General features: G+C 65.8%; 1 protein-coding gene across 8 annotated transcripts in view; it reads left to right on the top strand.

Moving 5' to 3' along the window:
* The window catches only part of Zfr2 (zinc finger RNA binding protein 2), a 44357-nt gene that overhangs the window by 25426 nt on the left and 5982 nt on the right, over nucleotides 1-12949 (top strand). For 4 of the 8 annotated variants that reach the window (XM_078033503.1, XM_078033471.1, XM_078033499.1 and 1 more), the window contains exons 7-17: nucleotides 206-366; nucleotides 1287-1406; nucleotides 3566-3705; nucleotides 3969-4101; nucleotides 4713-4903; nucleotides 5856-6027; nucleotides 7233-7371; nucleotides 8767-8864; nucleotides 9234-9329; nucleotides 10538-10649; nucleotides 11272-11369. In XM_078033503.1, coding sequence (XP_077889629.1) covers nucleotides 206-366; nucleotides 1287-1406; nucleotides 3566-3705; nucleotides 3969-4101; nucleotides 4713-4903; nucleotides 5856-6027; nucleotides 7233-7371; nucleotides 8767-8864; nucleotides 9234-9329; nucleotides 10538-10649; nucleotides 11272-11369 — 1460 coding nt within the window. Of the gene's footprint in view, nucleotides 1-205; nucleotides 367-1286; nucleotides 1407-3565; nucleotides 3706-3968; nucleotides 4102-4712; nucleotides 4904-5855; nucleotides 6028-7232; nucleotides 7372-8766; nucleotides 8865-9233; nucleotides 9330-10537; nucleotides 10650-11271; nucleotides 11370-11783; nucleotides 12691-12949 lie in introns of those variants that run through there. The other 4 variants (XM_078033495.1, XM_013361421.4, XM_078033473.1 and 1 more) reach the window with 4 other exon arrangements.

Raw genomic sequence — 12949 nt, 5'->3', positions numbered from 1 at the left:
GCTCCACTGGGGCTGGCGAGGTGACTCCACGTTGAGTCTGACCCTTTCACCCGGGCACAGCCTGTGGCCCAGGCAGCGCTGATGGCCATCACAGCTGGAAGGGCCGAGGAGAGGCTTGGGTCTGTGTGCACCCCACACTGCACGGCGGGTGGGTGTCCAGCCAGCTCTGGTTTCTGGCTGGGGTGACATGGTTGTCCCTCTTCAGGGCCTCCCAGGACACAGGCCGCACGAAGCAGGCCCCCGGAGGGGAAGTCAGCGCGGCACAAGTCTGAGGGGCCAGGAGAGCCGCCCTCCCGAGGAGGCCCGTGGGAAGCCCCTGGGGGCTGCTCGGACGCGGAGCCCGTTGGCCCCGACTACGTGGAGGAGGTGGGTAGAGGCCACCGCGTGGCCGATCCCCAGTGCAGAAGGGCCAGACCTGGATCCAGCTTCGCGACCTCGCTGGGCTCATCACGAGAGATCTAGGCGAACCCGCCCCTTCCGTGGGTGCCACAGCAGACCTTGTGGGGCCAGCACTCCGCGCAGACCCCCGATGGCCCTGAGTGAGGGGCAGGGCATGCCGTCACCTTTGTGGGACTGTCCATCTGCTCCCTGAAGAGGGCGGGTGGAGAGAGCCCAGCCAGTGGCAGGAGGCCCAGGACGCTCCCAGGCGGGTCGGCTGGGCCACTCCCTGCCAGCCGGCTTCAGGCCACGCTGGCCTCCACGGGGGAGGGGAGGCGGCTGGGTCCCTCAGCTCACCTCTGCTCGGATTCTGAATTCTGGCCCAAGACGGGTCACTGGGAGCCACCATGCACCTGCGCGGCCCCCTCAATGCACCCAGGGAGAAGCAGTCAGTCCCACAAGGCCCGTCCACCTCCCAGAGCCTTGCCGGGGCTCGGGCCACGCACAGAACGCAGCAGTCACAGGGAGCTGCAGGCCTGTGTGCCTTCGTTCCCAGGCTCAGGTTCTGGTCCAGTCCATCCAGCATCTTACATTTTGCCCCAGGCAGAACGACCACAGCAGCCAGAACCATGCTACCCTGTCAAGAAGCTGCCTCACATAGGGCCGCGGGGCCCAGGGAGGGCCAGGGTGGGCAGCGATCGCAGCAGGGCAGAGCCGGGCTCCTCAGTGAGGTGATGCCAGGGGTGGAGCCTGGGGCAGTGCCAGGAGGAGGAAGGGCCAGGCGGGAGGCCAGCCGGGCTTTGGATGACACCCTGAGCAGGCACAGAACTGACCGGTCGCCTGCATGTTGGTGACGTCCCTCGTCCTCTGGGCTTTGCTGGAACGGGCAGCTGTGCTTCGTGTCCCAGGTGTGCAACGACGAGGGCAAAGTGATCCGGTTCCACTGCAAGCTGTGTGAGTGCAGCTTCAACGACCCCAACGCCAGGGACATGCACGTGAAGGGGCGGCGGCACCGGCTGCAGTACAGGGTGCGTCCAGCGGGGGCATTGGTGCCCACCCAGGGGCTCAGCCGCCTCCTGGCTATCCCGCCTGCCAGTGCCCGGTCTGGTTACCTTGGGGTCCCGGGGTGGGCAAGGGCATGGGTTTCCATTTTCTGTATCCAGATCCACATCAGGAAGCACACCTTTGGCCTCCATGAAACTGGGCCTTAGTGCCTCCAGTCCCTTGAGCCTCTGGACGCTGTGAGGCCTGAACAGCCACCTCTTGGACCCTTCTCCACCACGATCCACCACACCCTCCTCCCGCTGGGAGCCCCTGCCCCATGCTCTCTGCCCACCTGCCTTCCCATACACCACTCTCAGGGCCGCCCTGCCGGCCAGCAGCCTCAGCCACGTCTCAGGGCTGGCTCTCGGCACCCCTCAGCCCTCTTGGCTGTGGATGCTCCCTTCAGGCTCCTGCATGTCCTTAGAAACAGGGCCACGTCCCTCTTACCTCAGTCACAGTCTGTTCTGGATCAGCACTTGCCCTACTGCCTGCACAGAGTGCTCAGGGATGGAGCCAAGGATGGGTGCAGGAGTGGCAGGTGGATGGGTGTGTGGATGGATGGATAGATGGGTGTGTGGATGGATGGATAGATGGGTGTGTGGATGGATGGATAGATGGGTGGGGTGGATGGATGGATAGATGGGTGTGTGGATGGATGGATAGATGGGTGGGGTGGATGGATGGATGGATGGGTATATGGGTGAATGGATAGATGGGTGGGGTGGATGGATGGATGGATGGGTATATGGGTGAATGAATGGATAGATGGGTAGATGGTTGGATGGATGGATAGATGGGTAGGAGGGTGGGTGAATGGATGATGTGTAGATGGTTGGATGGATGGATAGATGGGTAGGAGGGTGGGTGAATGGATAGATGTGTAGATGGATAGATGGGTGGATGGGTGGACAGATGGATGGATGGGTGGATGGATAGAGTAATGGGTAGGTGAATGGATGGATGGATGGATGTGTAGATAGATGGATGGGTGGATAGGTGCATGGATGGGTGGGTGGGTGGATGGATAGATGAGTTGATGGATGGGTGGATGGGTGGGTGGAAGAATGGATGGATGGATGGGTGGATGGATGGATGGATGGGTGGGTGGAAGAAAGGATACATGGGTGGATGGATATGTAGATGGATGAATGGGTGGATGGTTATATGGATAGGTGGGTGGATGGGTGGACAGATGGATGGATGGGTGGTTGAATGGATGGATATGTGGATGGATAGATGGGTGGATGCGTGGATGGGTAGAGGGATGGGTAGATGGATGGATAGGTGGATAGATATATGGGTGGATGGGTGGGTGGAAGGATGGATGTGTAGATGGTTAGATAGGTGGATGGGTGGACAGATGGATAGAGGGAGGGAGGGAGGGAAGAATAGGTAGATGGATAAATGGATGTTTAGATGGATGGATGGGTGGACAGATGGATGGAGGGAGGGATAGGTAGATGATAAATGGATGTGTAGATGGATGGATGAGTGTATGGACAGGTGGGTGCATGGATGGATAGATGGGTGGGTGGAGGGTGGAACAGTGGATAGATTCGGGACACCAACGACGGTTTTGTATTCTTTTGGTCATGCATATTTGCAGGCAGGTTTCTAAAACAAGGAGGGTGAGCCCACAGGAAAGCCATGGGATGGGTCTGGCCGTTGTCTCCCTCTTGCTGGGTGGCCCCGACTGCACGCGCGTTCTGGGCTAGCTGGACTGCTCGCGGCTGTTCTGTGGCCACCTTGTTACTCTCCAGTGCAGTGAGGCTTCCACCTGCAGCAGACAGAGTACTGAGCGAGCACAGGTGGCCCTCAGATGTCCTTGCTATGATGTCACAGCTATCTTGCGCTGTGTGAGCAGCTCTGGAGGCCTTGCTCGGGAAGCACCCTGTCCTTCAGTGAGCGGGACACTCCCTCCCAGCCCCTCCCCATCAGGAGCACCCGAGTCACCTCTCATCCTTGGTGGCTGACAGTTGCTCACCCTTGAGCTCCCCTCAGTGGCCCTCCCCCCACTGCCTTCAGGACGTGAACTGCCCTGTGGGCGCGGAGGGTGGCTTCCTGGGGCCCTCCTGTGTTCTCAAGGCCGCTGTGGCACCCTCCCTGGGGGCGCCTGCTCTCACAGCGTGCCTTGCCTTCCCAGAAGAAAGTGGACCCCGACCTCCCCATTGCCGCCAGGCCCAGCAGCAGGGTGCGGAAGCTGCTGGAGGAGCAGATGAGGAAGGAGCGGCAGCGGGCCCAGCGGCGGCTGGAGGAGATGCGGAACTGGTGCTCGGAGCTGAGGTGCCCCCCACCCCCGCGCAGGGCCTCGGTCCCACCGTGCATATGGCAGGGCTGTGCAGGGCTGTGCCCTCAGTTCTCGGGAGCCGAGCGAGAGCCCTCAGTGTGGGTGTGAAGGAGAGGGGGCCTGGCTGTGCCCACACGTGGGCATGGGGCACAAGCACATCTGCTGCAAGAGGTCGGCTCCCTGGGCCTCCGTCCCCTCCAGCCCTCTGTCCCCTCCAGCCCTCTGTCCCCTCCAGCCCTCTGTCCCGTCTGGCCCACAGGCACCATGAGACGCGCTGCAGGCAGCCAGAGGAGGAGCCGCGGCCCCAGGACAAGGAGCAGCAACCCGCCTCGACCGACTGGGCCCCCTCGCCCACGCTGGGCAGGCTGGGTGTGCCCGCAGTCCCGCTCCCGGTGGGTGCCGAGGGCCAGTGTGAGGGGCAGCGTGGCCTCCTCTAGCAGAGTCCTCTGTGGGCACCGGGGCTTCTGAGCGCCTCATCCCGCCCTGCCCCCTGCCCGGCCCTGGGATTCCGTCAGCTCCCTGGAGCCCAGGGTGGGGGAACCTCATTTTGTGCCCCTTCTGCCCCACCCCACGGCTCCTGCTGCCATGGACATGTGCCCTCCCGGGCCAAGCACCAGGTTGATGGGAATCTGAGACTTGCCCCTCACCAAGGGCAAGGCCCTGGTCGACTCTCGAGCCTCTAGCCGGGGACAGGGGGATGCGGCCCACGCTTCCTGCAGCCACGGGAGGCCTGAGCTCCTCCTGGTGCTGTCCATGGCTCCCGCAGTCTGCCCCCGGCCCCCTGGGTACTGGACGCCCACCTGGCCGTGCCCCGCCTCTGAGCCTGGCTGGCCACCGTCCCCCCACCTGTGCCCAGCTCCCTGACGCCAGCCTGCTCCAGGCTCCTCCTGAGTCCTCCTGGGGCTTTCAGTGCTGTCCCAACGCAGCAGGCTGCCTTGTCCCCTGCCCACTTGGTCCCACCAACACCTCAGCCCAGCCCTGACAAGGTGGCCTCTCCCCACAGCCCAGGCGGCGGCCAGAGTCCAGCGATGACCGGCACGTCATGTGCAGGCACGCCACCATCTACCCCACCGAAGCGGAGCTGCTGGCCATCCAGAAGGCCGTGTCGCACGCAGAGCGCGCCCTCAAGCTGGTGTCCGACGTGCTGGCCGAGGAGGACTGGGGAAGCCTGGAGGAGGAGGGCGGCCAGCGCAGGTAACGGAGAGGCCTGGCCCTCAGGATGGGTGTCTGCAAGGACCCCAGGGGCTAGGCCCAGGCCCTCCGAGGCCCATGGAGGCTCTGCAGCCCCCCGCAGAGCAGAGGGTCCCTGTCTCCGAGTCTAAGCCCCAGCTACAGGGAGGCGCTCCTGGCTGGGAGCATCCTCTGAGGGCCACGCGCCTCAGCACGCAGCCCACAGAGCCGCACCGCACTGCGCCTGCCACCTGCTGCTCCGCTGAGCCCGAGGCCACAGCTGGGTGACACTCAGTAAATAAAGTGCCCAGGTGCCGCTCACAGGGACGACCTTCTCTTCTTGGTGAACCTCGGCTTCCTCACGAGGGGTTAGGGGACCGGAGGCCAGGCCCCCTGCGGCGGGCTGGGGTGGACACGGCTGACGGATGGATGCACACAGGGGCTTTTCAAGGCCTTCCTGGGGGTCACGTCCCTCCTGTCCTCTCTTGGGGGTCTTCCTGCGGTGGGGAATGCACAGGACGCAGAGCTGAGCACTGAACCACATCCAGGTGCACAGCCCCGCCACGTGGAGCAGTCCAGGGCCGTGCCGCCATTCCTGCCGTCACCCAGAGCTCTCCCAGCTAGTGTCCCCACAAGCACTGAGCCCCGTTTGTTTAAGGCCCCCACGAGTGCACTTCCTGCCTGTGGGCTGGCCTGCCCTGGACCTTTCACGCAAGTGACCCTCTGACCTGCTGAGCGTGGGCAGCTTCTCTGGCAGCACTCAGTCTGCATGGAAGGCCCTGGTCAGAGTGTCCCTGCCCAGGGACAGCTGTATCTCCCACTACTCCAGCCTGGCGGGCGCCCCTGGCGGGGGCAGGCTCCCACTTTACAGAGTAGGAGACTGAGGTGTGGGGAGGCTGCTCCCAGGGCTGGCGCTGGGCATCCAGTGGGCCGCTGGCCCCTCCTCTGACGGCGCCCCATGGCTCTGTCTTGACAGCAGCGCTGTGCCCTCGCCTCGGGTCCTGAAAGGTGTCATGCGGGTGGGCATCCTGGCCAAAGGCCTTGTCCTGCGGGGCGACAGGAACGTGCAGCTGACCCTGCTCTGCTCCGAGAAGCCCACTCACGCCCTGCTGCGGAGGGTCACCGAGCAGCTGCCCCAGCAGCTCCTGGTAAGCTGGGCACCCCGCAGCTCCCTGCCCGCTCCCCAGGGCCCGCGGACCCAGCAGGCTCCTGCCCTCCAGGACTTCAGGAAAGTGGAGGCGTTTCCGCCCAAGGCTTCTTTCCACAAGCTGGTGGAAAGGGGGCGCTGGCAGCTCCCGGTCCCCTGGTGGGAGGAGTTCAGGCTAAAACACAGAAGCTGTCCAAATGTCCCACCCCGGGGATGGCACCTGTGTCACCTCTGCCCGGCGTCAGGAGGCTGCGTGGCAATGTCTCCGAGTCAGGCCCGGGGCTGAGGCCGGGCGGGTGTTTGGCCCCTCTGGGGAGCCCCGCTCGCCCTTCTCACCCGGGAACAGTGGGGAAGGCCACGCCACCCAGAGGGATGTCTAAGGTCAAAACCCACCCGCCCCGACGGCCGGGGCCTCCTGAGTCCCTTCCCAGTGTCCAGCACTAGATGGGGCCTCAGGCCTCAAAGGTGAATGGGAAACCAGACGTGGGCAAGTCAGCTCCAGCTGTCCTCTGGGAAGGAACTAAGCTGGGGCCCGGTGGACGGGCCAGGGGGTGTCTTCAGACAGGATGGGGCGCGAGCCCTGACCGAGGACCTGCGCCCTCGGGTACAGAATTCTGCACGACAGGGCCAGCCCTGCAGAGGCCAAGGGTGGACAGGAGAGAGCAAGAGGGACAAGGCCTGGGCTGAGCCAGGCCTGCAGGGGTGCGGGGAGGTGAGGTGGGGAGCGGAGGGCCCAGACCTGAGCCCCTGAGAGCTGCCGGGGCGGCAGGGGCTCGGCACTGCCCGGCTCTCCAGAAGCCCAGCTCATGGCGAAGACAAGCCCTAAGACTAGGGCCAAGGCCATGGGGAAGCTGGCAGAGCCCCACCCCACCAGGGGAGAGCCCGAGTGGGCAGGAGATCAGGGTTGGCAACAAAGGTGCGTTTGGGGGCAACTCGGGGTGGACACAGGCGCCCAGAGGGGTGCAGATGCACAGGGAGCCTGCGGAGAGCGTCCTTCCCCGGGGACAAGGGCATCTCGTGGTGTCTGCTTCTCTCTGACCACAGAGGTGGCTGCGTCCTGTGTCGTCTAGCTGACCAGCTCTTGCCTCACCATCTGCTCTCGAGCACCCTGGGGCTCTCCACTGGGAGGCCCCGCTTGGGCCCAGGTGCACCTGCCCAGTGTGGCCTCAGTGGCATGACGCAGCCTGCATTGTGTTCCCACCCCAGATACTGACGGAGGACAAGTACGAGGTCTCCTCTGACCCCGAAGCCAACATCATCATCTCCTCCTGCGAGGAGCCCAGGATGCAGGTCACCGTGACCCTCACTTCTCCCCTGATGCGAGAGGACCCCTGTGGGGGCCGAGGTGCGGCCGGGCCCCTCTGTCCAGGTCCCTAGCCCCTGCCCACACTTCCTGGGCATTGCACATACCCAGTCCTGGGGGTCCCACAGTAGCCCTCCAGTACTTTTGTCATCCCGGATGCTGCTACTCACCCAAGAGCTGGGCTTGGGACAGCAGAGGACCCGAGTTGGTGACTACGTCCTGCTGCCCAGCTCCCAGGCGGCAGCGCCGTTCTCTGGGTACCCGTCCCACATAGGCAGGGCCACGTCACCACCTCTCCCTGCCCCTGCCCAGGTGAAGGGTGGAGGGAGGTAGCAGAGCAGCTTGCCCATGTTGCCAGGGCCACCACAGACCCCAGTCCCAGGGCCACTTGTCTGGCTCCTTGAAGTCAGATTTGCCCCACCTGGAAGAGTAGGGGAGAGGACTGGGCAAGGTCAGGGGAAGGGAGGGCCTTGGTCACTGGCCTCAGTCACTGGCCACGGGGGAGGTAAGTGACAGGCATGCCCGCACACCTGTGCTGGCTGGGGCCTGTGACAGAACCCTCTAGAACAGTCTGGAGCAGTTCCCCAGGCCCAGTCCTCCTGAGCCCTTCCTGGTTGTCCTGGCCGTGGCTGAGGCCGTGAACCACAGTTCAAATGGGTCCTCTTTACAACCGGAAGGCCCACAGCCGCCTCTGGACCCTGGGGGAGAGCCGTGGGCAGGGTGGGCGCAGGGCCACCCCAACTGGAGGCCAGGACCTAACAGATGCAGGGACCTTCGTGAGCACTTGAGACTAGGCCTCCCTCGAGGCCCCTACCTGGCCAGACTGGACCCTTGGAGACCCGGATCCTCTGACAGGTGGCCCCGGGCAATCTCAACAGGACATGTCACCTCCTGCAGGCCACTGCCTTCCTCAGTGGGGGGAGGCCAGCCCCTGAGACCCCTTCTCTTCCCCCCCAGTCCCATCGGGGCCCCCTGGAGTCATTGCCGTGATGGGCAGACGGGTCCGTGGCAGTCACGGAGGACAAGGCCGCACCTGTCCTGAGGTGCGAGCCGGCCAGGGCTGCCCTTTCCCTAGCCTGGGGTTAGGGTCAGTGACCAGACCTGTTGCCATCCCACCCCATCCTCCTTTCTGTGGTGCATTTGGAAGCTTCCAGAAACAGGCCCAGTCTGTAGCCTCCATCTGCACCTTACCTGGCTAGTGGAGAGGACCTAGCACCCACCCTGAACCCCAGCCCCCTGCAGCACCCCTCCTGGGCAGACGGGGTTTGCAACAGTGGTTTCTGGGGTCCCTGCCCTATCCCTGCGGGACGATCCAAGAGGAGCCAAGTATTTCCAAGAATGGACGGTCCAGGTCCACGCAGCCCTCCGAGGCGGGAGCAGAGAGAACGGGCACCTTCCCACTCACCTCCCTTGGGGACTCTCTCCCATTCCTTCCAGAGGGAGCAGAGAAGCCTCAGCCCGACCCAGGAGATGTCCTGAGCCCCGAGAGGTGCCTGGAGTCCCTGGCCGCCCTCCGTCACGCCAAGTGGTTCCAGGTCAGGGGCCTGGGGCCGGACGGGGCCAGGTCACCCACCCAGCCAGCAGCCTCAGCGGAGGCTCAGCACCCAGAGGCGCTTCCGTGAGGGGCTGCTCCGCTCTGGAGCCCCTTCCCTCCTAAGGACAGGCTGGTGGGCAGGACTGGGAACGGGGAGAGAGCGACGGCGCCCCGGGTCTGGACGCTCTGCCTCTGCGCACTGGGGGCCGGCTAGCCCTGCCCCGCCGCCCTCCAGGCTGCCTGGGTGCTGTTCCTGCCTGTCCCTCCAGCCCACGCTCTCCAGTCAGGGCCACTGCCCCTCCAGTCAGCCGTCCCCCACCTTGTGGCAGCACATCCGGTCCCCAAGAGCTGACCGTGGCTTCCTCCCCAGGCGCGAGCCAGCAGCCTGCAGCCGTGTGTGATTGTCATCAGGGTCCTACAGGACCTCCGTCGGCGTGTGCCCAGCTGGGGGGCCCTGCCAGCCTGGGTAAGGCCATCGGTCCCCCCAAACACCCCCTGAGGGCTCTGCAGCCCTGACAACCTGGACTCCCTGCTCCCAGATGAAAGTGTCCCTTCCCGGGGCACCTGGCCAAGGGCGGCCGGGGCTGAGGCAGTCTGAGGGTGGGAGGGCTGGGCCACGGCCGCTTGTGACTCATCACCCTGCACCCACACTGCAGGCGAGGCCAGGGCACATGCAAATGTGGGCACACCAGGGAAATGTGTGGCGGTGGCCTGGACCCTCCCGGCATCAGGGCAGGGAGAGGGGCCTTGTCCTGGCCTTGCTGGTGCTGAGCCACCTGCTCCAAGGGGGGCCCTGCAGCTCTGGCTCGACCCTGGGTCCGTCCCATGTAGGGAGAAAGGAGCCTCTGGGTCCCCAGCGAGACCCTCAGGTCCCCAGCGACTCCCACGCCTCAGTGGCCAGGAGCTGCTGCCCAGCACAGGCTCCTCTGGCTGCAGGTGCCTGTCTCTGTGGCTCCACTGCGCCCTCCCCTCCCTGGTCCCCCCGCCCCGCCCTGTCAGCGTCTAGAAGTGGCACGAGTGTCATTTCTAAGCCCTTCGCTGCTAATGTGGTGCTGCGGGAGGTGGCGGGCACATCTCTGTCCCACCCCAGCTCTGAGGGGGGCATGCGCCCCTCTCCTGGCCTGAGCCCATTCTGGGCCGAGGAAGCCCTGGTCCGTCCCGTCCCCTCGGCACAATCCAGAAGCAGGGCCAGTGTCTGCCAGTGTCCAGGGGAACCGTCCACTCCAACCCCTGGGAGTCACAAGCCACGTCACGCTTGTGACCAGCCCCTGGCCTGCTCCCGACTGGAGAACCCCCTGTGTGTGTCCCCACCCTGTGAATGGAGAAGCCCCACGATGTCCCTGACCACCTCGCACACGTCCCCACCCTGCCCTCAGAGGCTGGGTGGTGGCTGCCCCTAGCCCCGGGGGTGGACCCCAACTGAGGCTCAGTAGTGCCGAGCGGGCCTTGTCCCTCAGCGTGTCTGTGACGCTGCAGGTGGGAAACTGAGGCCGAGAGGCGGAGCCATGAGCCATGGCAGTGGGTGGCAGAAGCCTGGCGGCTTCCCAGGGGTGGGCAGGAGGGAGGGCGGGCGAGGTCCTCGTGTCCCAGGGCCCGGAGTCTCCCGGCCCACCTGCTAGTGCTCTGGTGGAAGAGGGCTGTCTGGGACCCCAGGGCACGTCCCTCCCGCCCCAGGCCCTGGAGCTGCTGGTGGAAAAGGCTCTGAGCAGTGCATCCAGGTCCCTGGGCCCTGGGGATGCCGTGCGGCGGGTCCTGGAGTGTGTGGCAGCTGGTGCACTCCTAACAGGTCAGTCGCTGGACAGAGGCTGGAGTGGGCAGCAGCAGAGCCCAAGACCATGGCTGGGTGCCCAGGGCCGTGCACACACCTAGGGCCAGGGTCGCCCCAGACAGGAGAGGGACAGGCCAGAGCAGAGGCAGCTGGCCCAGGGCGAGGGCTGGAAGCCGGCGGGGTCTGCCTGCGGAGCTTTCCGGGTGCCCGCCGCCTGCCCTATGCAAATTCATTTGAATAGATACTTTATTCAAAGCCGAGACCAGATCGTGGGCTGGGTGTGAGCTCACCGACAGCCCTGCAGCCAGGAGGAAGGCGCCGGGGCAGGGGCCAGGAGGGCACCGCTCTCAGGAACACAGGACATGGCTGAGTGGGCGGGGTGACGCGCAGGCCTGGTGGGAGGGAGCTGTTTGTGCACAGGGCTGTGCACACTCAGGGCCCAGCCTGGTGGGAGGGAGCTGTTTGTGCACAGGGCTGTGCACACTCAGGGCTCAGCCTGCCCTGGGGGCCTGGAGGACCCTGCCCCCCACGCAAGACCCCGCTGCAGCCCTCGGGCTGCTCAGCGTGGTCCACCGTGTGTCCCGCAGTCCCTCACCAGGTGTCCTTGCACTCTTTGCGGGCCCCCTCCTCCCCCACACAGATGGGCCTGGGCTCCAGGATCCCTGTGAGAAAGAGCAGAGGGACGTCCTTGGGTCCATGAGCCTCCAGGAGCGGGAGGACGTGACAGCCAGTGCCCAGGTAGGAGGGCCAGGGCCACCAGGGCCCTGCACAGCACCCCCAGCGAGCCCGGGGCTCCTGTCCCTCCCCTGCGAGATGCTGGGCAGAGGAGGTGGTCGGGGTGGCAGGACTGCCCCTTGAATGAGGCCTGGCCCTGGGGCTCCGCGGGCCAGGACTGCCCTGAGCACCCCACGACACGGCCCATAAACACCCAGCGCCCGGCCTGGCCTTCCCAGCTGGCCCCTCGCCGGCAGTCCAGGCTGTGGGAAAAGCCTGCCCCGCAAAACTCCAGTCGGGCAGGAGGGGACGCTGGCACAGGGCAGGGCCCCCCCCCCCCCCCCCCCCCCCGCAAGCTGCTCCTCTGCGCTGGCCACTCAGCGGGCCGGAAGGGGGCGCAAGTCAGGAGCAGCGTCCTGACGCCCCGGTCGCCCGCAGCACGCCCTGCGCATGCTGGCCTTCCGGCAGATCCACAAGGTCCTCGGGATGGACCGGCTGCCGCCCAGGAGCAGGCCTGGGGCCCGCTTCCGGAAGAGGCCCCGGGAGGCGGGCCCGGCCGAGGAGGGCCCGGGCGAGAGGAAGCGGGGCCGCCAGGGGGGCACGGGGCTGGCCTGAGCCTCTGCTCGCCTGGACAGGCCTCGCGGCGGCAGGGCCTCCTCCTCTGCAGTGAGGTCTGTGCCTCCACGGCGCTGGGTCTCACTGTCCTGGGAACTGAGCTGCCCGAGGCCCTGGGAGCAGCCGCTGCCACCAGCGGCCGGCTCAGTGAGCCAGAGGGGCATCCTGTGGCTTCACACGCTTTCTGCACAAGGGTGTGGGCTGCACGTGGGGGGCGGGGCGGGGAGCAGGTGTGCAGGGGCCCCAGGGACCTCAGCCCACCCACCCTGCTGGGCAGCCTGGGGCCGGCAGGGCCACAGACAGGCAGGTGCTGCCAAAGCCCGCGAGGCCGCAGCCCCAGGAAGACCTGTGCCCCTCAGCCCCTCCACCCAGCACCGGCCCTTCCCCAGGGGCCGCTCTGTCAAGGGCTCTGTCACCCCCGCAAGGCCTGGATTCCTCCTTGGGTTCCCCCTGATTTTGTCCCACCAGGGCCTGAGGCAGGTGGTCCCCAGTGCTCCCTCAGGGCTCCAGTGTGGTCGTCCCACGGCCCTGGGGACACCGCCTGCCCGGTCCTCACCCTGCCCCGTTCAGACCTCTCCCTCTTCTTTCCCAACGGCGTCGAGGACGACAAGTCGCTCTGTGCAGACATGCCCTGTGGTCATGGGACTGCTCTGACTCCGTCTCTGTGGCCCGTGTCTGGGCCTCGGGAGCCACTGGGGGCTGGTGGGAATAAAGGAGCCTCTGGTCCGCGTGTGCCGTGCTCTCCTTTCGCTCAAGTGCCCCCACCAACACTGGGCCCTCCGCCTGCCTTGCAGGGCCCTGAGGCCTGGGCCCCCACCTCTCTCCCTGAGCTCTGCCCATGCAGGGGCCCCTGTGGACACCAGGAAACACTGGCTATGTGTGTCCCTCAGCCCAGGACTGCCTCAGGCCTCCCGAGCTCCTGGCCTGGTCCCTGCTGCAGGCCGAGGGCTGGGAGGCCCCAGAGCTTCCTGGCAGGGGCGGGCACGCCA

This window comes from Ictidomys tridecemlineatus, chromosome 2 (genome assembly GCF_052094955.1).
Source record: "Ictidomys tridecemlineatus isolate mIctTri1 chromosome 2, mIctTri1.hap1, whole genome shotgun sequence".
Lineage (NCBI taxonomy): Eukaryota > Metazoa > Chordata > Mammalia > Rodentia > Sciuridae > Ictidomys > Ictidomys tridecemlineatus.
The sequence above is the reverse complement of the archived record's forward strand: the minus strand, read 5'-3'. Positions and strand labels throughout refer to the sequence as shown.